The following is a 22,826-nucleotide window of genomic DNA, read 5'->3' as shown; positions in this document are numbered from 1 at the left end:
CGCTGGGTCTGGGCAGTGTGAGGGGCCAGAGTAGCATCGAGGGTTGCCTTTGTACTCTCTTCACTGAGGCTGTAGCCTCCAGCTACTGAAAGGACTGCTTGTGAGGCTGGCTGATGTCTCAAAAAAGATAAAGGAAGGATAAACATGAAAGGAAAACAGAAAAGTTTCGTTTTCCTGCTGAGAAAACAAGCGGGTTTTACAGAAGCATTAGGAACAGCAATATCCCTGTGAGAGAGGGCAGAGGTAAATCCGCTGTCAGCAGCAGTGAAAAAAAAAAACAGCAGCAAAGAAAAATAATTAACTGAGGCTTTATGGTTCGTTTAAATTTCCCTTCAAAGCTGCAAGCAGCCTGCTCTGCTAACCTAGTGATCTGTATCTCAGCTTTGGGAGTCTCCAAGCATCCAGCCAAGTAGAAAAGAAAGCCCTTCCTGGTGGGCAAGAGCCGAGCAGTGGAGCACGTGCCCTGCAGGGAGGCTGCGGTGGGGATGGGATGTGGGCAGTCCTGTCGTGCTGCTCTCCCTGCCCTGGCCCAGATCCAGCTGGAGAGGCTGTGGTGGCTTTGGATTAGGAGTAAACACTGGGGCAAGCAGCCCTGCTGATGCCAGCTGCAGCCTTGGAGCACTGGGTGCTCAGGGTCAGAGCAGAACCATGGGCTTCAAAAATGAACCCATAAAGCTTGACCTGAAGCAAAGCAATTCAATCCAATCACAACTGCTGGCCTGCCCCTCCATAACATGATCTTCATTATCCAGTGACAACTTCAAAAGGAGCTCTTCAAGGATACGCAGGCAAACAGTGCTGATATAAAAGATCAATACTATGTGATTTTCATTTAATGCATTGTTCACCATAAATACTGTGTTTCAGTCACACTGCTTATCTTCTGGTATCTCCTGTTACCCTAAACCAGAATTTGTGATGCCTTGATTTTAATTACGTTGGGGCCTTGATGTATTTAGAGTGTTTAGATTTTCCTTCCTCACTTCTTTAAGTGGACAGCTTAAGAGAAGATAAACCTTACCAGCACGTCAGAAAGTCAGAGAACATCATAAATACAAATTAGCCAGATAATGAAAACATCACTAAATTTTTCTCATCTGTACTGAAGAGTCCAGCCCCTCTGTGACTGCTCTGCTGGTGGCACTGGATTAAGCTGTTGATACAGGAAGATTATGAACTAACTGTGTTATACTCAGAACACTGGACATTACAAGTTCACATCATCAACGTCTAGGTCATCTGAGCTGCTTTAAAAACCCTTTATTCCTGCATGTCAAAATAAATGCCAACCTGGCGGAGGAAAGGGCCATGGGGTAGCATCCCACAGGACCTCACAGCTGATGTGCCCCAGACAGCTGGTCACAGCCCCCCAGCTGTGAGACCCCATCTCTTGCCCATCCCAGAGCTGGGGCCTGGGGAAAACGTGGGGTAGAAATGGCCAAAAAGCTCCTGTGGGAATTGAGGGAGTCAGAGAAGGCATTGAAAGACAGAAGAAATAAGCTGATGTTGTAGCAGGACCTCAGCACACTGCTCAGAACTGCTTAGAAAAGTACAGTTTGATTTAGGTGGGAAACTCAGATAAAAGTCACTGGGGTAAGCTGAACCACTATTGCTCTGACTTTGCAATTTGTACTGACTTTTTAAAAATAGGATAAAACACCACAAGAAGCCCATGAACCCATGCCAAATGAGTGTGTGCTGACCTCTTACACTTCAGCAAGTAGGAGACTGGAAATGCTAAAAAGCCCTTTGAGTTGTCTGGATAGAAGAAAACCTGAAAAATTAAGTTGTCTACTTGACTCAAAGTGCTCAAAACTGCCCTGTTCAGGAATGTATTTTTTTCCTTTCTCCATGTAATCTTTTGGAAACAGCATTATCATCCACTAAATGCACTATGATAAATCGCTTGCAACATCTCAGTCTTGACAACCCTCGTGAGCTAAGCCCATAAATGCATCCCTGAATTATCACAAAAAAACAGTCAGGGCCTGATACACACAAATGAGATTCTATCAGACAAACCTGTCTTACTGGCTTTCAAAGGAGGTCATGCAGCATTTGTGTATTTTGTTCCGATTCATCACGAGCCACTTTAAACTTAAAATGTGTAAGTTCTGAAAATTTGCACATTTTATAGTATATGGACCTGGCATATAAACTTTAGGGATTCTCAAAAAAAAAGAAAAAAAATGGAAGTATGAGTTATAACCAAGACAGAAGTACAGACAGGGAAAATTGCATCTAGTATTAGGTAATCATTGGCATGAAATGAGGCATCTCTATTTTGATTCCTACCGTATCAGTATAAGTTTTCCTACATCTTAGCTGCTAAAAGTCATAGTACAGACCTAAAGACTGGTTGCCACATATCCCTCATCACAATAATCTGACTGCCAACTATGTCTACTCACCAAGTTAAATTATCAGGCAGAGTTGCTGTCCTGACAAGAAAGCAGCTCTCCCCTGCTGCTACTTGCATTGCTTTTCACTGTGCTTATGGAACAAGTACACAGGCCACAACCCCTTGCCAGCTGCCAGCAGCATCTCCTCTGACTTTATTTGTGCTCACAGCTGATCAGATGGTCTCCTCGGGATGTGGGTGCCCAGGGCCAAAGATGGGTATGGCTGCACAGCCAGTGCCAGGCAGGCACACGGGAACTGCCCCTTCTCCACCCGCCAGGCACATGCTAGTCCAGCGCTGTGCCTGAGCAAACGTCTCCTGAGTCATGGCAAGGCTCTTTCTTACTGTAGACACAGCACCTGGCAAGCTTGGTGTTGCTTCTCTCTGTCTGGACCCATCTCTGGCAAGGGATGTGTTGGTGTCCTGAGGTGGCTCAGCAGAGCCTGTTTCCAGGCAGCTGAATTACAGGCATGTGGAGAACTGCCCAATGAAACAGTGGGAGGCAAATGCTCAGACTGCTTGCTGGCCTTTTTTGTCTTCCCAGCCTATTAAACTCTCTAGCATCATTTTCCTTTTAAAGGCTTTTTGAAAAGTGTGCAGAAAGTTGCACGCTTCCCTGGCAGCTTTGCAGAAATGAAAGTGAGTGGTAAGCGACAGGTTGCCAATACAATATTGACAATAACTGTCAATACTCTTCTCTTGGAGTGAAATGGCATGCAGGTTGTTTTGGAGCCTGCCCCTCTCTGCTTCCTGTTTTGAATTTCATTTTCTTCCTCTAATCTCCATCTGGCACTTAAACCCCCTAATTTTCTTGATGCTGTTCCAGGGAAAACAAGTCAGCATTCAAAAGCCAGTATTACTTCATTATCTAAAGGCACTATCTTGCTGTTGCAGCTAAAGAGCAGAACATCAGCAAAAATAGCCACAGGGTGAAAACTCTTGTAATGAAGCAAGTAAAGCTTTCTCAAGCCCTACAAATTATTTAAAGTCCATATTTCTATTGTATTTCAGTCTGTATCATGAAACTGCCTGATCCCAGGTTTATTTCTCCAAGAAACAGAAATCTGAAAAGCAAAACACAAAGCAACACAAAACTTTTGTAATCATGGCTTGTTCTCTACCTGCTTATTTTCAAAGGGAATTTGAAATGTCAGAATAGTTTCAGCAAAAGCTGCAAGTACCAGGCCAGTTTCTGCATCCCCAATCAACCTCTCAGGAAAATAGACCTCCCATGAGGCTCCATCCACAAACTGCTCACTGATTTATGCCACCCTCCCACAGCTGAAGGGAAACAGCTTCCAGCTTCAGCTCTAGGCAGCTCATGGTCTATGAATCTCCTGCTGAAGCAACTGACTCTGGCACCATACGATACCATTTTTCATAAATAATACAATTTCAACACGATATTGCCTCTGAGGAGCTGTAAAGAAATAAGACAGGATTAGTCCTTGCCTCCTCTCTGCTTCTAGCTTGCACAGCACCTGAGATGGGGACAGGGTAAAAAAAAAAAAGAAAAAGGAGGAATACAGTAAGTAGAGGCTTCAGCTTTCTCTTGCACCATGGACACATGTAACAGCCAGGCAGAGGCAGCTTTTCATCTGTATTTCTCTGATGGCATAGAACCCAGTCCTTACTGGTTCAACACGTTTCAAAAGAGTTGCTCCCATTATGTTCAATTATCTCTGCCTCCTGCAGACTTGTGATACTGCCTCCTGAACAAAATTAGGGGAAACTCAAAAAAAGGTGGAAAACCCTTGGACAGGAGATCTTCCTTCCCTCCAGAGGAACCAAGATGGCAGAGGCATCCCCATCAAGCCTTTTCAGTTCCAGGTGAGAAGATGAAACCCCAGGTTCAGCAATTCAGTCCGCCATATGCAAATTCAGGTCTCTCGTTTCTAAAGCAACAAGGTAATGGTACTTTCAGTGGGAGTATCTCTCTCTCCCAGGAATCTTTTTGCTAGACAAAATGATTATTCACACACCTGGAACAGTGACTACTTAATTGTTACCTATAATGGATACACCAGGGAGGCACCACGTTGTCAAGCCTAGTCTCATAAACGTCCTCTTTTATCTCTTACTTCTTCACAGCACCTCCACATGACTGTTTTAATTTGAAACAAATATTATTTAACTAAGCATTTTTGTGATCTCTTGCGTAACCCCACACACAGTATTTATTGTAATTCAAGGCATGCCAGATGATTTTGGTTATCCTGATTTGCAAAGATGGCCCCCTAAGAAATGCAAAGTAGGGAGACAGCCACTCACACTCAGGGACATTTTAATTAAAAAGCAATGTAATGTGATTTCAACAGAAGACAGCGTGACCTAATACAAGCTGATACGCCTGCCATATATCAAATTTTAAAGTTATAACCACAAAAACCCACACAAGTTAGATATGATCTGTAAATACAGAGTTGGTCAGAGCACTGGACATTTCCAAAACATAAATGTCCTTGTAGGTATTCATCTGCTTACTCAGCAGCATCTAGTTATTGCTGTTAATCACTGAAAACATGTTTACTTTCCAATATGAGCTGTGACACAGGGAAAGGAGGAAAGAGTTTAGTCAGGTGATTTTTCTGCCTGCAATGAGAGAAACAGTGAGGGGAAAAAACATTAATTTGAGCTAAAAGAAATAGTTTTTTTCAAACTTAACTGACCAAGTAAGATTAAGCTCGGAGCCAAAGGCAGCTGGGAACAGCATTTGCTGCATTCTCACCTCACAGGGTCATGACTGCAAAGGCAGCTTACAAAGGGATTGCTCCAAGCTGCTTCCCAGCCAGTGCTGTGGTGCACTAAGGCATGTTGTGCTATCAGCTACACAAGAGCTCGTGCCACAAAAACATCAAGCTAATCTTGGTGTTTTTTTTTAAAAAAAAAAAAAAGAAGAAGAAGATAACAAAAGCCACAACAAAAAACCATTTCCCGAGGTTCTGTGAGTGGGTTTTACAGCAAAGCACCCACAAGGACACACTGTTGGGTGCCTTTAAGCAAACACTTCCACTGGCAGAAAACACCAACTCAAAACTGTGTCCTGGAGACTCACTGTGCCCAATCCCTCCGCAGCAGCACTGGGGCTCAGCAAGGAACGGGGGCAGGGATGCTCCCTTGAGGACCCTTTGGTCCATGTTAAACAACTGAGCACTTCATGATGTTCCTCCTTGCACACTAATGAGGAGACTGGAGGTACCCACGTGTTGAACCTCACGCCCCAGGCATGTGTTCTCCTCCCTCTCACCTTATGCCTGCTCACAGAGCTGCAGCAGACACGGCGCAACAGCTGCACCTGACACAGGAGAGCAAAGAGAAGAAAGCATAGCAGGGAGACCCCGGAGCAAAAGGACCTGCTCTGTCTTCACTTTTCATACGTGCACAAGGCTCCCATTCCTCAGTAAACGAAGCCTTGAGCATCTGCAGGCAGAGAAGTTGAGAAATCTGCACACATACCAGTCATATTTTATTCCCTTTATATAGCTCTGGCAAGAATTTCAGCAATTGCTCATTTCAGATATCTGGGCCTCTAGTTTCTGGCAACATGAAATGATAAAAGACTAATAAAGTCAATTTGGACTGATGTGATGATTTAATAATAATGAGAAAAACCCAATCAAGGAAATACTCCACATATTGAACACATATAGCTAAAGCTGAGCAAAAGTGTAGTTGTTAAAAACTATGGACACGCTAAAGAAAATTAACATAAGATACTGTTGCTGAAAGTGTGAGGACATAACCAATGAGGACACAAAAAAAGGATTCGAGCTTTCCCCACAGAGCCATGAAAGCAACAACAAGCCAGCAACAGAGCAGCTATTTTGAGAAATGTGAAATCACTATGCCATGACAGAGGGGTTAAATATGATCTTTAAAGGTCCCTTTTCAATTCAAATCATACTGTGATTTAGTTCCTGCAACAAATTCATAGCATGATACAGCATGGTTCAAGTTGAGCATGTGTGTATTGCCCCTAAGAACTGTTTTAATTGTTTTAAAAGCCATCATTTAAAAGAACAAATATCTTTTGTCAAAAAAAAAAAAAAAAAAAGCAAAATGGATTTTGGTAATCTGAGAGCATACTCTCTAAAGAGTCTCTGAAGACTGTTTCTTGTAAGAAGACTGACAAGTCTTTAACTTGGCTCTTCAGCATAATTGGGTCTATAGCAAAATATCACTGAAAGTAATCCTTTGAATTTGAGAATTTTTTTTTACATAGAAGAGCAGCTTTTACCACTTCCTTTGACATACATGTCCCATTTCTGTATCATTTTTCATTTTGCCATTTTCGGTCTGACTGATATAAAGTCCAACATATTCACTATATGTATATGTGAAAGGCCCTCCTGAAAGGCCTGAAGTGAATTATCTTTGCAATAAAAAATACCTCAGTGTCAGTTTAATGCTATGCAAACATCTCAGTCAATTTTTACAGCCCTTACTCAGCACATTGTTCAATGTCAGGGCAGGATGCAGGAATCCAGTATCAGCATGATGTAGACAAATTAACAGCCACTGAAGGAATGTAATCCATTTCTGCAGCTAATGATAACACCCATCAATTGAGCAAGGCACAGAATAGCCTTTAAACCTAATAAAACTTAGCAGTTTCATTTGTCTAGTTACCAAAAAATAACCACAATAAACTTTCTTAAGATCTGCAAATTAGATGATAAATGTTCTATTCATGACTGATTTCACAGTAACAAATTATTTATGCAATAAACAACAACTTTTTCTTCTACAATGAAGAATAATCATTTAAGCACTTTATTTCTTCTGTTCCAGATCTGTTTGCCAGAAACTATAAAAGGCAAGAGTATCCAGAATTTAATTCTTCACGGCAAACTGTTTGCCTGCCTCTACCACTTCTGCTACTCTGTCAATGCCAAAGACCTACTTTTTGGTCATTGAGGCACAAATAATCATGTTGTACCTCACCTGCCATCTTCCAAAATATACTTGAACCTATAGAATGATTTGAATGAATCAGGAAGACGGAAGAAGGAAAGGTTCTCAGATAATACACAATTTGCAGCATCTCTGGAAATGTCTTCCTGGAAAGGAACCCTGCAAAATGAGAAAAGTAAAATGCAAAAAACCTGAAACGTTAAATCTTGGGTCCTGTTTGTTTATCATTTAAAGATAAGATTAGTACAGTCAAAGTGCTCAGCCAACTGGCTGGCGTGAGGAGTCCTAACACATATTGCCTGCAGTGGCAAATAAAATTCTTCAACAGTCAGGGCTCTTTCCTCAGTGATGGGTAGGGTTACATCAGGAAACTATTACAGAACCCTACTCATATTTCCAAACATATCAGGCTGCCTAATAATAGACTCCATTTCCATTGCAAAAGTGTGCTGCATAGCACCCAATCATTAGCATTAATTCCAGCTGAATTTTTTTCAGAGTGACAATTAATTTAACATCAGTTTCATATTTAAAGAACTCAGACTGGATTGCTGGCAGGAAGTGAGACTTTAACAGATTAATCTGAAGGCACACATGCCCTGATTATACCCAGTATATCACCACAGTTTCTTTAAGATGCATAAGACATGGTATTACTTTTACATACACGTGGTGAAATCTGACTACAGCTGCCATACAGCACATTAAATGATCCACATCAGATACCCAGGACTACAATTTGGAATCGAGGTTGTGTGTATGCCTATACTGAGTACTTAATACTTTTTCCACGTGCACTGAACAAGGATCCAGGACAGCAGTTACACCCAGCTGACAAATCAATGAAAAAAAAAAAAATAGAGACAAACTAACTGCATCTTTATTTTTGTCAAGTTCTAATTCAAACAAACATAAGTGAATCCCAAAAAGCCAGCAAAAACTGTTTGAAGCCAAGCGGGATTTTCCTGCCCTGGACCAGAAGAGGGAACATTACTGGCATTAAGGTCTGCCCAACTTAGATGTTGCATGGCTCTTGCTTAATGAGGTGTGCAAACACAGTAACTGTTTGACAATAAAGTTTGCTCATTACATGCCTGGGTTTTACCTTAAGGATTATTTATGAGCCAGAATCACATTAGAATTTGAGGCCCATAGTACTGCTGAGAACTAGCTGGGCATTTGCAGGCAACCACACAGGATATAACTCAGGACTAAGAACCTGAACCTCACCCAAGGCTTGCAACATGCCCCACTAAACTTTAAATCTACAGCAAGGAGCCAAAGTGCACGGGACGTGCCACCCGAGGAGAGATTTCTGTGACTGCTGCGCAAGAGCAGCCAGACCCATCCTTGGCATGGGAGCAGCTACGTAAGCAAAAGCTATTGCACAGGGCACACAGGGCAGGGCAGAGCTACTGGAGTCATCCTACCTTTGCAGCAGCACCTGGAAAGGCTTCAACATCACAGAGTGTTCCCCTAGTCATGCCAGCACAAAGCCAGCACACACACAGGGGTAGGCTGCAGCTAGAGAGGTTTTCTTCACCCAGTAAACTTGAATTCAACCCAGTAAACTATGGTTGTGTAACAAGAGAGGCCCCCAGCACCTCCAGACCTTGGGTGACTTACTTAGGAACACTCACCTGTGGGTTTCTGTGAGCACATCCTCAACTTTGATCTATAGATTATGGACTTTCATAACCAAGCCAGCATTTCTTTTAATGGTTTCAACAATCACATTTATTCCTTGGTTTAAAACGTTTTGGTTCAACAGTTTTATAAACAAACTTCACAAAATGTGCAATATTTATAAACACAGTTCTTAGTTGTAGTGGTAGTAAAAATCTTTACTTTCGTCATAATGTTCACTTCAGTTACACAACATAAGGTTGATTTGTTTCCCCTCTTCTCCCTCCTGCAATTGGCACTTCATTGTAAATTGCAGAAACTTTAAAAAGACAAAAAGCTAATCTAAGCATGATGTTAAAAGCACCTCACCACAGTATTACATTCTAATAAGGCAGATTTTTGTTTTGTAAAGCCTGATTGTGCAACTTGGAGACCCGAGAAAGGTAACAGAAATGCCAACCTTCTCCTATAAGGAATAGGCCTTCATTTTTGCTTCGAAGTTTTCACCCCTCCATACCACCCCCCTTTAAAAAAAAGTACAGCTGATAATACAGCAGAACATACCCCTTACAGGGTAAAAGGAAATTACAGTAGACAAAGGCTGGAAACACGGTGCACGGTAGACAAAATAAGACTGTTTTTAAAAATAACATTTAAAAAAAAAAAAAAAATAAAAGAAGAAGAAGGAACTCAACAACAAGAACAAGCAACAATGGAATTTTTCTAGTGGAAGAGGATTTGTGGGCTTCATAAATAAGTGGAAAATTACTAAAATACTTTGCTATATAATATAAAAAGGCGCAAAGTGTTTTCCAGTTGTCACCTAAGCGCTAGATGCAACTTTGTAGGAGTAAGTATTTGGAGGCAGCTTTGAGCTCTGGTTGGTGCAGGCATTCCAGCAGGGCAACGCTGCCAGCAGCAGGAGGAATCCACCCAGTAAGACACAAAAGCCACTGAAATAGAACGCAGTGTTGTACTCCTGCGTCCAGTCATAAAACCAACCTGGGGGTGGAAATAAGAGAGAAGCGCATCAGTGAGGAGTTCAGTGTAACACAGCACTGTTAAGTTAGAGAAACACCACAGAAAAATAAAATAAGACAAACTTATAACAGTCTGACCACTTAGACACGAAATGTGCTTTTCACCAAAGCCGAAACAAGCACGCAGTCAGCTGGCCAGCTCAAGCCAAACAGGCTCTGATTTTTGTTGAAGACTTTCTGATTTCACCTTTCCATTATTATTATTAAGACCAGCCAGAACTACTCACACACAAATTAACTCTGTCTGGTCTTAACCAGCTCACCTCCAGTTTATACTATCTACCTTGACCTTACCTACAATTGGTGGTCCGAGGCTGTTTCCGAGTCCAGCGAAGAACATCAGTATCCCGTAGGCGTGAGTCAGTTTCTCAATTCCCACAGTCTTTGTTGTTACATACGGAAAAATTGACCAGTTCCCGGTCAGAAAACCCAAAATCCCAGAAAGCATTGCTAATGTAAGGTAACTTTTGGCAAATGGAATTGCAAACAAGGCCACTCCTGTCATTAATAAGGTAGTTACATATAGATATAAAGTGTTGACCCACTTGAAATCTGCCAGGATTCCTAAAATAAGTTTGCCGACAGTAGTCATAATGCCGATAATGGAAATGAGGGGCATATAATAGTCATCTTCATGAATGTTTGCACTTCTTGCTACATCTTCCATGAGCAGAGAAGGAGGAAATCCACCAATATCAAAGAGCAAGATGGCAACAAAGAGAGCTGAAAACACTTTGTTCCTGAAAAGAACCATGGTTTCCTTCCAGTAGGTCAAATAGAGCTGCCACTTCCTTTTGGCAAGTTGCTTGCAGAAGTTTGTCTGTTCTACAACTTTCTTTTTATAAGTGTCTTTCTCATTTACATTTATTGAGCTCAATACATTCTTATTTAAAATGCTATCCTGTTTGCAGTCAGGCACATTGTTCACATATTTTTCATCGATGTAGCCCTTTTCAAGGATGCTTATATTTTCTTCAACAGTCTTTTCTTTTTCATGGTAAACAAAATACTGATCTGGGACTTTGTCTACACATGGTTTTTCTGGTGGAGGAGAACCTGATGACTCCAATGGTCTCATTAGGCTGCCACATGCTAATATATTTAGAGACAGAGCACCAACTATTAGCAGACAACCATCCAGTCCATATAGCTCAATAAGCTCTCTTTGCAATGCCGCATATATGAAGAGTCCAACACTTGAGCCTACAAGAGGAAAATAAGATCAGTTTTAACTCAAAAACTGAGAACATTCTTCAGCATTAACAAACTTAGACAATTTAGCAGCTACGAATAGACTGTCACAGGAATGGTAAGTCATTTATGCTCCTCTGCTCAGTCCAATGAACTGGTAAGTCATGGTCCCACTTGAAGTTACAGTTTCTTTACTGAGTATCCACAAAAATCTGAACAATTTATGACAATTAGCACTCACAGGCACGTCAGAAACAATGATTTAAAATGATTTGCTGAAGACTCCCTCTAGGTTATATTAAAGCCATTTGTATACTTTGGTGCTAAACACAGGGAAAAATAATTACAAAATTCATACTTGTTTTGTTTTCCAGGTAATAAAATTACCAGGGCTCAATAAGATCAGATTTTAAGGCAAACTACCTGGAATCCTAACAAAAACCCCTGAAAATTATTCCAAGAAATATTTCTGCAGACGTTCCCTTATTTTATATATATGGTGTGGGTCTAGTATCAGTGTCTCACAACTCTGACTGTACTGACCATGCCTTTCCTCACTAACAGCTACAGATCAGAGGAGAGACTCCATACAATCCAGAAAGCAAGGAATGGGACAACAGCTGTCTTTAACACTTCCTGCTCAGTCCATTAATTCTCCTTGGTGTATGGGACAATGTCACACAAGCTAAAGGTCCAGATAGAGGGTAAGAAAGACTGTTCAGTATCCTTAAAAGAATTTTCCTTTTATTATCAGAGATTCATTTTTCTAGGATCACTTTAACATACATGGATTAAAAAAAGCTGGGATGAGCATTTGGAATTACTTCAAAATTTAGTTTCTTTTTGACTGGAAAGTAAAAAAATTATGACAAATGTAAGCCCAAATTTCAACTACTCCTTTAAAGGTGCAGTTAATGTGAGGTTATGGTGATCTACTATTTATACCCTGCATCTCCAATCTCTTTCTCACCTCTGATCTTGTGTAAGAAGAGCGCTCTGTGGAACACTTCCCTTCTTATTATCCATGGTACACAGCCCAAGCTATGCATGAGTCTGCTTTTATTTGAGTGAGTATCCTTTTCTCATCTGTATGGATAACCCACATCATAAACCTGCAAGTGTAGTTACTATTTTATCTGAAGCCTGAATTTATCTCTTCATTACTACTGATATTTTGACTTAAGGAATACTTGAGGAAGTAAATGAGAAAAATATAATCCTATGGTTTTTTATTGCCAGGGTAACAGTAGCTGGATCAGAGTTGAAAAGTTAGAGAGAATAACAATTAAAAGCCATACCTGTCGAAATCAGACCGAGTGCAAGGCCTCTGCGTTTGTCAAAATACTGGCAAGTGATGGTAACTGTTGCAGTGTACAAAAGGCCACATCCAAGACCTTGAGAAAGAGAGTTAGATACAAAGCATGCCACATCCTCTGGGAATCAGTGACCCTTGTTATTCCTCAGGTGATACAGTAGTGTACCCTGGGTGTAGAGTTACCTCTTCACTCTGGCTCAGCACCAGCCACACCAGCCTCCCCACTGACAGGGTGAGTACGCTGCTGCACTGTCCCACCTCCCTCCCCCTGGGCAGCCCTGGCTGCTGATCCTGTGTGGAGCAGGCTGGGTTTGAGGTGCTGTGCTGCGTGGAAGGTTACAAGGCTTTCAGCCCAGGGGGTGGCCCCAGAACTCAGCAGAGCTCCATTCACGGGCACCGTGCCCAGCCAGCACCACGCTGGGTCCCTGCTGGCCAGAGAAGTGCCCAAATTCCTGACACAGTTAATTTGATCAGCCCTCTGCAGCAGAGAGGGGCAGGTCACCACCTGCTAGGAGAACAGCACTTTCATGCCTCTAGCACAGCATTTTAGGTTCAATCCAATTATGTGGAGAACAATCTTGCTCCCTAATGATCTCTAATTTATCAAATTAGAATGAGTACATGACAGAATCTAGAGGATATGTTATTCCTTTAAGACTGGCACTTCCTTCACACCTGCAGAAGACCTGCTTGATTCCAGCCCTTAGGTAAAACCTCAGCTTCTCCATCTCTTAACAATTGTGTCAACAGAGGAACAACTGTTTGCAAACCTTGATGAATGTGCACAGTGTTTTCATCTTTTGCTGCATGGTAACAGCCTGCCTGTGCAACATCCCTCCCTGCCCAAAAGAAAAGTACTCCTTGATAAATCAAGCACCAGACTACCACTACCCCTGTGTATCAGTCTCCCGTTTCATATTCATAAACCGAGACTCAAAACAATCAAGACCAAGTCTCAACATTGAAGAGAAGGTGTTTCTTACCAACAACTATCCCATATGAAACATATAGAAAGTATATGTTAGGTGCAAAACTGCTCATCATGAGGCCCCCGGCCACCATAAAGCCACTGAAGATAGCTACTGGTCTTGCTCCAAAAGATGATACACATATACTGCAGACAGGACCTAGAGGGAAAGCAGGAAAAACATTCCTAGTAAATACCAGCAACAGGAAGAACTTCTAAAATGTTCTTTGAAACAGTCGGTTATAAAAACATTCCAGGTCAGGCTTGCCAGATTTTTGCACAAAGAGAAACTGATATCAAGACCATAAACGGGTACCAGGGCTAGGAGGGAAAGAGCGAGCAAAACATTCCTTAAACATGGGAGGATGGATACATCCTGAACTATGACACTGTCACTACACACCTAAGGACTTGTACAAAGGCTCTGAGAAGAACCTTCATCCAGGGATACCAAACCAAGATAGACCATCAGCCCAAAAACTGTGCTTCAGAAAGGCGGTATCTGCATTCATCCTGATATTACATTTATAAAACTGAAATGGAAAAATAGTAACTTCTGACCATAATCACAGTAAGAATGCCACCTGGTGCTTACACAGAGGAAATAGCTGTTGATAAATAGATAAAGACAAACAGTACTCTTCTCTGATTTTTGAGGAAATTAAATACCTGCTAGTCAGTATTCTACCAAATAACTCTTTACTACCTATCTTGGTTTCAACTGTAAAACTACAGAAAATAAAAGGCATTTCTTGAGAACATCCAGGGCAACATTCATGACATTTGGAGGAGGTTTGTCCCTCTCTTTAGCCCCCCAATATTTCTCAGTTGTTTAGTTCTCCAAAACAAGAACAAAGTCAGGCAGAATTTGTACCCTGCCTCTTCTCAGCCAGTTCTCTCCTCACAGAAATTGTAGAACAAGCTCTTATTTTTAGTTGTGTGACCTGGAATACACCTTTTAGTCTTAAGTAGCGTGCAAGTTTGGTGCCCTGCATAAATAAGCAACCAGCAAGGGACTTGGCTTGCAAAAGAGAATCTATCTGAAGTCCTGCAGTTCCAGGCATTCATACATAAACTTACATGTTAGCCCCAGGATCCTAAACTCAGCAACTCTGAGATTAGAAGCCAGATACACAGATGATCGACACTACTGCAAACAACCAACCAAAACCACCTCACCACCTTTGCATCGATACACAGACACTCCGTGTGCGATACAATCCGGGAGAGCAGTGATTTTGGAGTATGCCATGGGTTCAGGTCAGTGCTCCCTGACTCACACGTGGCTGACATTCCCAGCTGATGGGAGGTGAGCCCAGAGAGGTGATAGGAGGTAAACACCAGTTGGAGCCGAGGACGGTGCTTGCCTAGGTCTGCAGATGGGAGCGAGCAGCTGGGAATGCAGGCAAGGTTTTCCTGTGGTTCCCGGCCACGGGACAAGCAGTTCTGGCAGGCACAGATTCGTTAGCAGGTGAAACGAGCCTCAAAGGTGAGGCAGGTCAGAACTTTTGCCCTACATAAAAGCTTCTGCCTAGGGAACGCAAAGGGGAAAGAGTCTGAATTGGGGCTTATCCAGGCAAAGAGAAAATGTTCTGGGGAAGGAGGGTTTATTTGGATTTTGGAAACTATGAAAAAGGAAGATGCAAGCACTTGCTGCTACTCAAGAGTCAGCATGCTGAATGAAAGCTGGCCAGTGTAACTTGGGCAGAGTAACTTGCTGAGAACAAAAACTGAGAGTGTCAGATTGTTGCTGATTCTTAGAATTAATTGCTAGAACTGGCCAATTAAGGTTGGTATGTTTCCTAAAACCACAGGATTTAAAAATAAACAAAGGATTGACTCTGTATTGTATAAGAATTCTTCTACAGTAAAAAAACATCAGGTAGTGATAATTCAATTAAGCAGGGGAATTTGCACTCTTTCTATTCTTTATTTCTGACTCACTACCTTGTTAAAACAAACAGTATTTCCCTTCCACCTGCTCTCTATATTTTGACACAGCTGCTTTCAGAAGGTCTCTGTCCAGCCTGGGGTGGTGGTACTGGTACAGACCTCACTGAGCCAAGGTAAAACTGGGTCATCTGACCCCAAGGCAAAAGAAGAGAGACACAAAGCTGAAAAACACATCTTCGTGTCCTAACAAGGACATTCTCCACTGGAACACAGTCAAAAGCATCCCTGACAAGGTCCAAGGAGATGCTCTTCCAGCTTCTCCCACTTGAAAAAACTAATCCCAAAGGAGAACAAAAAGTACAAAAGACCTACTCTCTCCAATATGGAAAACAACCTGCACAAAATGAAGAACCTGCTCCAATAAGCTCAGTATTAATCTGCCATCTCACACAGCAAGAGATCTGGCAGCCCAGTAATGGCCCTGTTTATAAGAAGGAGCGCCAGTATAAGTATTAAAATAGCTATTATTCTTCTCTCAGTTATACTCTTCACTGGGTTGAGAAGAAAAACAGTTCCATCTTCTCCTTCATGCTGGGCTCTACTTCTGCACTCCCCTCATCACACTGCCAGAAAGTAAAAGTCACAAAAGAAAACCCTCATGACAGCCAGCATCTTTGTTCTTTACCCTGCCTCCTCGCATTCCTTTCCTTTCTCCCTTTCCCAAAGAACTGGCATTTTTTTTTCCACCAGGCACAGTACCTTCAGTTATTACCATGGCATTTGCACAGGAGTTCACTGTACACAAACATGTTATTCTTTACAAGTAACTGAAGCACAATGGGTTCAAGGCAGTTAATTCTAGTGAAAATCCAACTTTCCCAGAGTGGGACTGAGACTTGCTCTGTGAACTCCTGACCCGTGGATTTTGTTCTAAGTGGATGTTCTGAAGAATGCAGGAGTTTGTGCGCAGCCACATAGGAAACAGCTCTTCAGGCAGCATAAGGGTTTTCATTAGCTGACTCTCTTTCAGAGAGTCATTTCTCACCATAATGTGAACACCATAAAAATAAAATCCCAGTGGCAATCCTCAATAGTAAGCATGAAAAATAGCTTTTAAGCCAGCATTTTGTTCAGTTTGCCAACAACTCCAGGGGTTAGCACTGGAATTAGAATAATATTTGAAGACACTGATAAATATTTACCTCCTTTACAAATAAAATCCCTGGGGCTTTTTCCTTTCCAAATGATGCATCTTAAGACTAGACCAAACTCTATCAAAAAAAGATACCAGCTCAGTTTATAAGAATGGCAGCCAACTCTAGGAGGAAAGACTCAGCAGCCAGCACTGCTCCTCTGACACGACCTGTCACAGCTCAGCAGCCAGTGACACAATTATCAGGCTCTGCAGGGGAGCAGTCGAGAAGATTCCTAGACAAAATGGGAAGCAGCAGCAGAAAGAATATGGGCTTTCACAGTAGATCTTAATGCAAAGAGGCCACAGAGGGAGAACACCTAAAAGGATTCATTTGTACATTGATATTTTTATTATTTTGAGTAAAAAACTTTACCCTCAGTGAGACCTGGATGTGACAGTGAGTCCTTCCTGAGACATGAAAACAAGCCATCTGCTGCTCACGGAGGAAACTCATAACTACCACAATCTGCTGACCCCCTGACAAGTACAAAGTTGGTTTGTTTTATGGACATCAAGAACTAGCACTCTCTTCCTCAATATTTCCACAGGAAGAGAAAAAAAATCTGCAAACCACCAGTCCCATTCTCCACTTGCTCATCTCGAGGGTTCTCCCTCCTTCACCTCACACACACAAAACCTTTTGCTAAACAAATAATATTGGACAGCTGAGTTCTTTTTCTTATCGCCTCCATTAATCTGACCCACCCTCCTGTTGGTATCTGTCCGAGCCTGTTGAAACTGTGGAGCAGAAGCAACGCTCATGGACTGCACGTAAAACCCACTGGACAGAGCACAGGAATAGTTTTGCATATTAAGTGCATTGTTAAAACCTGGTTATAATAAATATAATATTCTCCAAATGTTTGTAGACTGGATACGAATACAGATGAGAAAAAAAGCTTTTTACACTGGATAACAACCCACACCCCACTGATTGGAAAGACTGCTCCTTTCTGATAAAGTTATTCTATGAACTGGACTCCTTTTCAGGGGAATCTTTGGGGTGCCCTCTCCCCTCCACAAAAACTATGTACAGCTTCCATACTTTACAATGGGATTTGTATGTGTGAGGGTTTTGTCCAAAAATAAGTAGATGCTGTAAAGGTGGTTCTAGGATTGTAAAATTGTTGCTTGAAAACTGATAATTAAGCTTTTTAAACCTTTAACACTGAATCCCTCAGATCAGTAGAAACACCCCACCAAATTATCCAGACATACCTCTCAAGAGAGAATCTTCTCTTTGTTCTTTCTCCATTACTGAAGGGAAGAAGGAATGAGAGACATTGCTGGTGTGTCCTCCTATGCCAAATACTGTGAAGTCAATTCTTACTATAAACAGCTGTGGTGCCAATTACAGGCGCCAAGGTCTTCATCTGTTTTGCTTTTAACAAGTGTTAACATGGATCAAATTCAATTTCAGGCTCCAAATGGAAGTAAAATTAAGAACACTCGGTGCAGAAGAAACACACAATCTTCAAGAAGGTACATAAATATCCTCCTCTGGCCTGTTTTGGTAGGGGAAACCTACCAAACTTTTCCAATTTCTTTGTATGCAACAAGCCCTGGAGTCCAGTGCCACATCTACCATGGCCTGATCAAGGTTATAACACCTCATTCAGAAGAGGAGATCTCACCTCTGCCCTGTACAATAACACTGATGCTTTTCTTTCACTGTTTTAGGCACATTTCTTCCGATGCGCCTCAGGTCGTGTCACAGAAAGTTATAACCCAAGTCATCCTGCAAGGAACAGATCAACCAGGTCCCTGTCCCATTCCCCTTTTTCCATCTGACGAGGTGCTCAGGGCTGAACACTGAACAGGGCCGTAGCAACGCTGCCTGTGCTGTGAGCAAAAGGACAGAAATCGAACACCAGGCGGCCACGAAACTCATCCCAATAAACAAGGTGCTGTAACTGGGTTTCTATGTCTCCAGTCTAAGTTTAGCTCTCACACAAGTCAGAAGTAAACATTTTAGAAAGGATACCAACGCAGCAAACGTGAAAGGGCTCACCAGCATCAGCTGCTTAAAAAAAAAGTTTAGGACTACATGTAGAGAGGGAAGGGGGGAGACACACAGAACCTTTTTCTATGCCAGATGCCATACATGTCATCCTCTTCTTGGTGAAATTACAGTACTAATACAGCAGAGTCACTGGACCTACCTTTCTGTTACAGAAGCCAACTAATGAATGTGATTGGTGGTATCAATGACAAAAGTATTCCTAAGAAAATGGACACTCACTTATTTCCTGCCTGCAGCTGCAAATCCACCATAACTGCCATTCTTATTCCAGTCTGGCACCCACAGCTTCCAAAAGGTGATGTAAAGTTGAAGAGAGCTCACAGAGGAGTCAGTGGCTCTCCAGAAAAGCCTTAATTAAAAGTGTTGGAGCCTTTTGTGTCAATGGCAAAAAGACTGTATCAATGTACAGGCTTCAAAGACAATTTAGAAGTAGTTTGATTATATTCTGTAGACCTCCATCACACTAATCCAGGGGTACTTCAAAATATACCACTTGAAAATAGAAAATAACATTATTCATCAGCTGAAAACTAGAACTAAGCAACTTGTATCATATATACTTTCAAGGAAGAAATTGATTACTGAGGAAAAGTTTTAAGATGGAGAATGCACTAAGCAAACAAACACGTTCTTAATCAAATTACAGTATTTTCTGCATGCAACATGAATCACTTTAATAGTATCAATACTTGAAAATGTCTTTGGATAACTAGGTCAGAGACTGGGCACCAAAATAAAGGTGGAGAAAAGAACAAACAAACACTAGAAGAGAAAGTTGCCCAGAGAAGCTGTGGCTGCCCCATCCCTGGAAGTGTTCAAGGCCAGGCTGGATTTTGCTCTGAAAACACAAAGATATTTACACTAGTGACTAGGTCTGAAAAAGGCCTGCTATGAAATCTACACAAAAAACTGTAGCTTGTCAAAAGCATTGTAGTTTTAGGAAGAGGTTACAAAACTTACATTGTCCCTTCAACAAGTTTACTTAAAGCAAATTTGTCATTAAGGTCATATCCCAGCTTCATGAGAAAGGGGGATCTTCCATTTCAGGTAAAGCTGGGAACATATATTTTGTTTTCAGCCAACAGTGATAACATCAGTGCAATTAAAAGGCCCTCACTGTACTTTTTTTTAAAGGCATTAGAAGTAGGAATGATTATTAAGCTTCCAAATGCCAAACTGGAGGAATAAAAGCACATGGACAGACATCATTCCTCCTAATCAGCCAAAATTTCATTTAATCATTCCAGACCAAAATCAGTTAGAAAGGCACCCTCTGATTTGTATTACTCAGTCACAGAAGTTCCTATTTGCTGCTGTCATGGTTTAATCCCAGCCAGCAGCCAAGACCAGGCAGCCACTCGCTCCCACCAGCAGGAATCGGGAGAGAATTGGAAGGGTAAAAACTGGAAAACTTGTGGGCTGAAATACAGCAAAAGCCACACATGCAAAACAAGGAATGAATTCCCTGCCTCCCGTGGGCAGCAGGTGTTCAGCCGTGCCCAGAAGCGCAGGGCCCCGTCACACATAACGGTTACTTGGGAAGACAAACATCACCACTCCAAACATCTCCCCTTCTTCACCCCACTTCATACACTGATGTCCTATGGTCTGGAACATCCTTTTCATCACCTCACCTGGCTGTGTCTCCTCCCAACTTCTCCATGCACCCCCAGCGTGGCGGTATGAGCAGTAAAAAAAGGACTTGGCTCTGGGTAAGCCCTGCCCAGCAATGACAAAAACATCTCTACGTTATCAACCCTGCGTTCAGCACAAATCCAAAACACAGTCCCATAACAGCCACGAAGAATATTAACTCTTAACCCAGCCCGAACCAGCACAGCTACAAAGCACACTACTGACAGTTGCTCCCAGTAGCAAGACAGAGGGCAGTAAGAAATCTGGAAACACGGTGCTGACATACTGGAAAGGGGGCTGAGGCTCTTATTAGAGCCACAGATTTCTGGTCTTATGGGAAAGGGTTTTTCTTCACACCTTCTCTTGCAGTTCCTTCCTGCCTACTTTTTTTCTTCAGTAATTACCTTGTTTATCCTTATTTTCCTCCCACTTCACTCTCTCACTCATGCTTATTTAGGTCTAGATGCACTAATAACGGGAGTTAATGCCCTTAAAACAGAAAAATAAGAAAGCATGAGGGAAGAGCAGTCTACAGTGCTTTAACCACTTACACCCTGAGACTGAATGTAGACGTCTTGTGGTTAATGATCCACCTGCCTTTGCCCGTTCCTGTTCTGCCTAGTGACATAAACCCTAACAGATGTGACAGCAGTATTTGGCCAGTTACAGTGTCACACAAAGCACTGGTCTTCTTTCAGGTCTTTATCTGAACATCAACTTTCTTTTAAAGAGAGAGTCCTCAGAAACCTGAGCTGCATTTTGTCCACTAAGCTACATAATTGCTTTTGCCCATAGCAGTTGCTCTGCTCACAGGCAATTTTTTCCAGATTCAGCAAAAAGATAATAGTTCCCATGGTGAATCTTAGAAAAGCAGAAGTTAGTGATATGACCCAGTACAACATCCGTGCTTGATATTAAAACAACAAACTGGACCTACAGAATTTAAAGGTGGTGTTTTATTTCCCTAAAACATTGCTGTTATTCCCCAGCTGACAACATCTTATTAAAGAAAAGCTTCCAGTAAAGTTGTTTTTTTAATGCTACCCATAACTTTCCAGGGTTCAAAGGGAGTTTTTTCTCACAGACAGTGGAAAGGAGCCCTCACCCACCCTAAATGGTGGGTTTATCTCTAGAACTGAAAAATTAGTAACTGATTTATTGACTTTTTTTCATAAAGCACTTGAACAATTTCAGATTAACAGTATGTTCTGATTTTAAAATACTAATGCTAATGTTAGTATTAAAGCCTCATTAAAAAAAAAAAAAAAGAAATCCCACCAACAAAATTATCTTTCCCAGAGTTTGGTTTTTTTAGTCAAAATTTTTAAATTTTTAAAGGGGAATATTTTTATTGCTCTCTTAACATTATGTTGCTTTGGTTCATGCATAGCGGAAACGTAAATGTAACCTTCTTACCCATCTTGAACCAAAACAAAAATGCAGCATCCTCATTCTATCATGTGCAGCTGCCTTTGACACAATTCCAAAAGCAAACAAAGGCGAAAGCATCTATTGGAAAGGTTCCAGTTTAAGATAGATACTGCTTCTACACTTACTGGCAAGCAATCCGATTCCATTTGCTAGGGATCCAACCCAAGCAGTCTTGCCTTTCCCTTCTCCGAAGGCATCCAGCCACTCTAAATACAAGACTCCCACCGCCAGCGGGGATCCGTAACACAGGAACTGGGTGAAGAAGGAAACGACAACAATCACCCAGCCCCAGCCACCATCGGGCGGTTTCCGAAATGCCATCTTGTCAGAGGAGTGCAGAGGGACGGGCAGAACCTGTGCAAACAAAACCCAAACAGGGCATCAGAAATGTGACTGAGCGAGGTGTGCTGGCACAAGTGAGCTGGGCAGAGAAGCACACATGCCAACAGAGGCTCATTTCAACCATCCTTCAAGACAAAGAGGCAACACAGCAATGAAAGTTAAAGTACCATTTGGTACTTCTACCCCTTCTGAATAATAGATACAGTACACAAAGCGTAACAAGTTATACATACATCAGTACTGTATTACAGAGCAGGGAACATTTCATTTACTGAGCGTTAAACAGGCTTTGTGAGGACCTCAGGCATTAATATCTGCCACAGTTCAACAAGAGAACCACGTGGTCCCCTGCTTTCAATACCATGGATATCCTGAGGGAAGCACACAGGCTTAAAAGACAAGAAAACCTACAAGTATAAAACAATGCCAATTAAACAACTTAGGATTTAAAAAAAAAAATCTCAAGTAGAAAAATATCAGTTAAAGGTCAAAAAAAAGAAAAAAGGGAAAAGACTAAAAAATCTCTCTTTAGTTGTCATCTCAGCATAGGGCCTTGAAGTTTAGCAGGGTGTTTGCCACCAGATAGTGTACTCTGGGAGGGACAGGCCAAGAGGAAGACTAGCAACAGTTTAGCACTCCGCTCTGTCAACAAAGTGATGTGTAGAGCGATGTTGCATCCAAAAATCGCTTTGTATATATTAGTGAAGTGTGTTCTGAAACTGTGTACAGGTGTGGCTTATATGCCAAGACATGACAGCACTAAACATGCACACAAAAATCTGCTGTAACCTGTTACAGTGTCTGCCCTCTGAGCAGCTGGCACACATCACCCTCCCCAGACTGGCAATCACTT

The 22,826-nt window shown here is 41.8% G+C and overlaps 1 protein-coding gene across 1 annotated transcript; it reads right to left on the bottom strand.

The window, feature by feature from the left end:
- Positions 1–9,024: 9,024 nt before the first annotated feature.
- SLC16A9 (solute carrier family 16 member 9) lies at positions 9,025–22,122 on the bottom strand. The gene is made up of 5 exons (XM_027898277.1): positions 21,757–22,122; positions 13,471–13,614; positions 12,471–12,566; positions 10,276–11,184; positions 9,025–9,943 (listed from the first exon to the last, which is right to left on the bottom strand). Exons 1-5 carry the CDS (start codon positions 21,950–21,952, stop codon positions 9,765–9,767), a joined length of 1,524 nt encoding a protein of 507 aa, XP_027754078.1. The 5' UTR covers positions 21,953–22,122; the 3' UTR covers positions 9,025–9,764.
- Between the last annotated feature and the right edge of the window lie 704 nt (positions 22,123–22,826).

This window comes from Empidonax traillii, unplaced genomic scaffold (genome assembly GCF_003031625.1).
Source record: "Empidonax traillii isolate 1590-97213 ecotype Southwest subspecies unplaced genomic scaffold, ASM303162v1 scaffold588:size748185, whole genome shotgun sequence".
NCBI lineage: Eukaryota > Metazoa > Chordata > Aves > Passeriformes > Tyrannidae > Empidonax > Empidonax traillii.
Note: the sequence above shows the minus strand (reverse complement) of the source record. Positions and strands in the feature narration are given on the sequence as shown.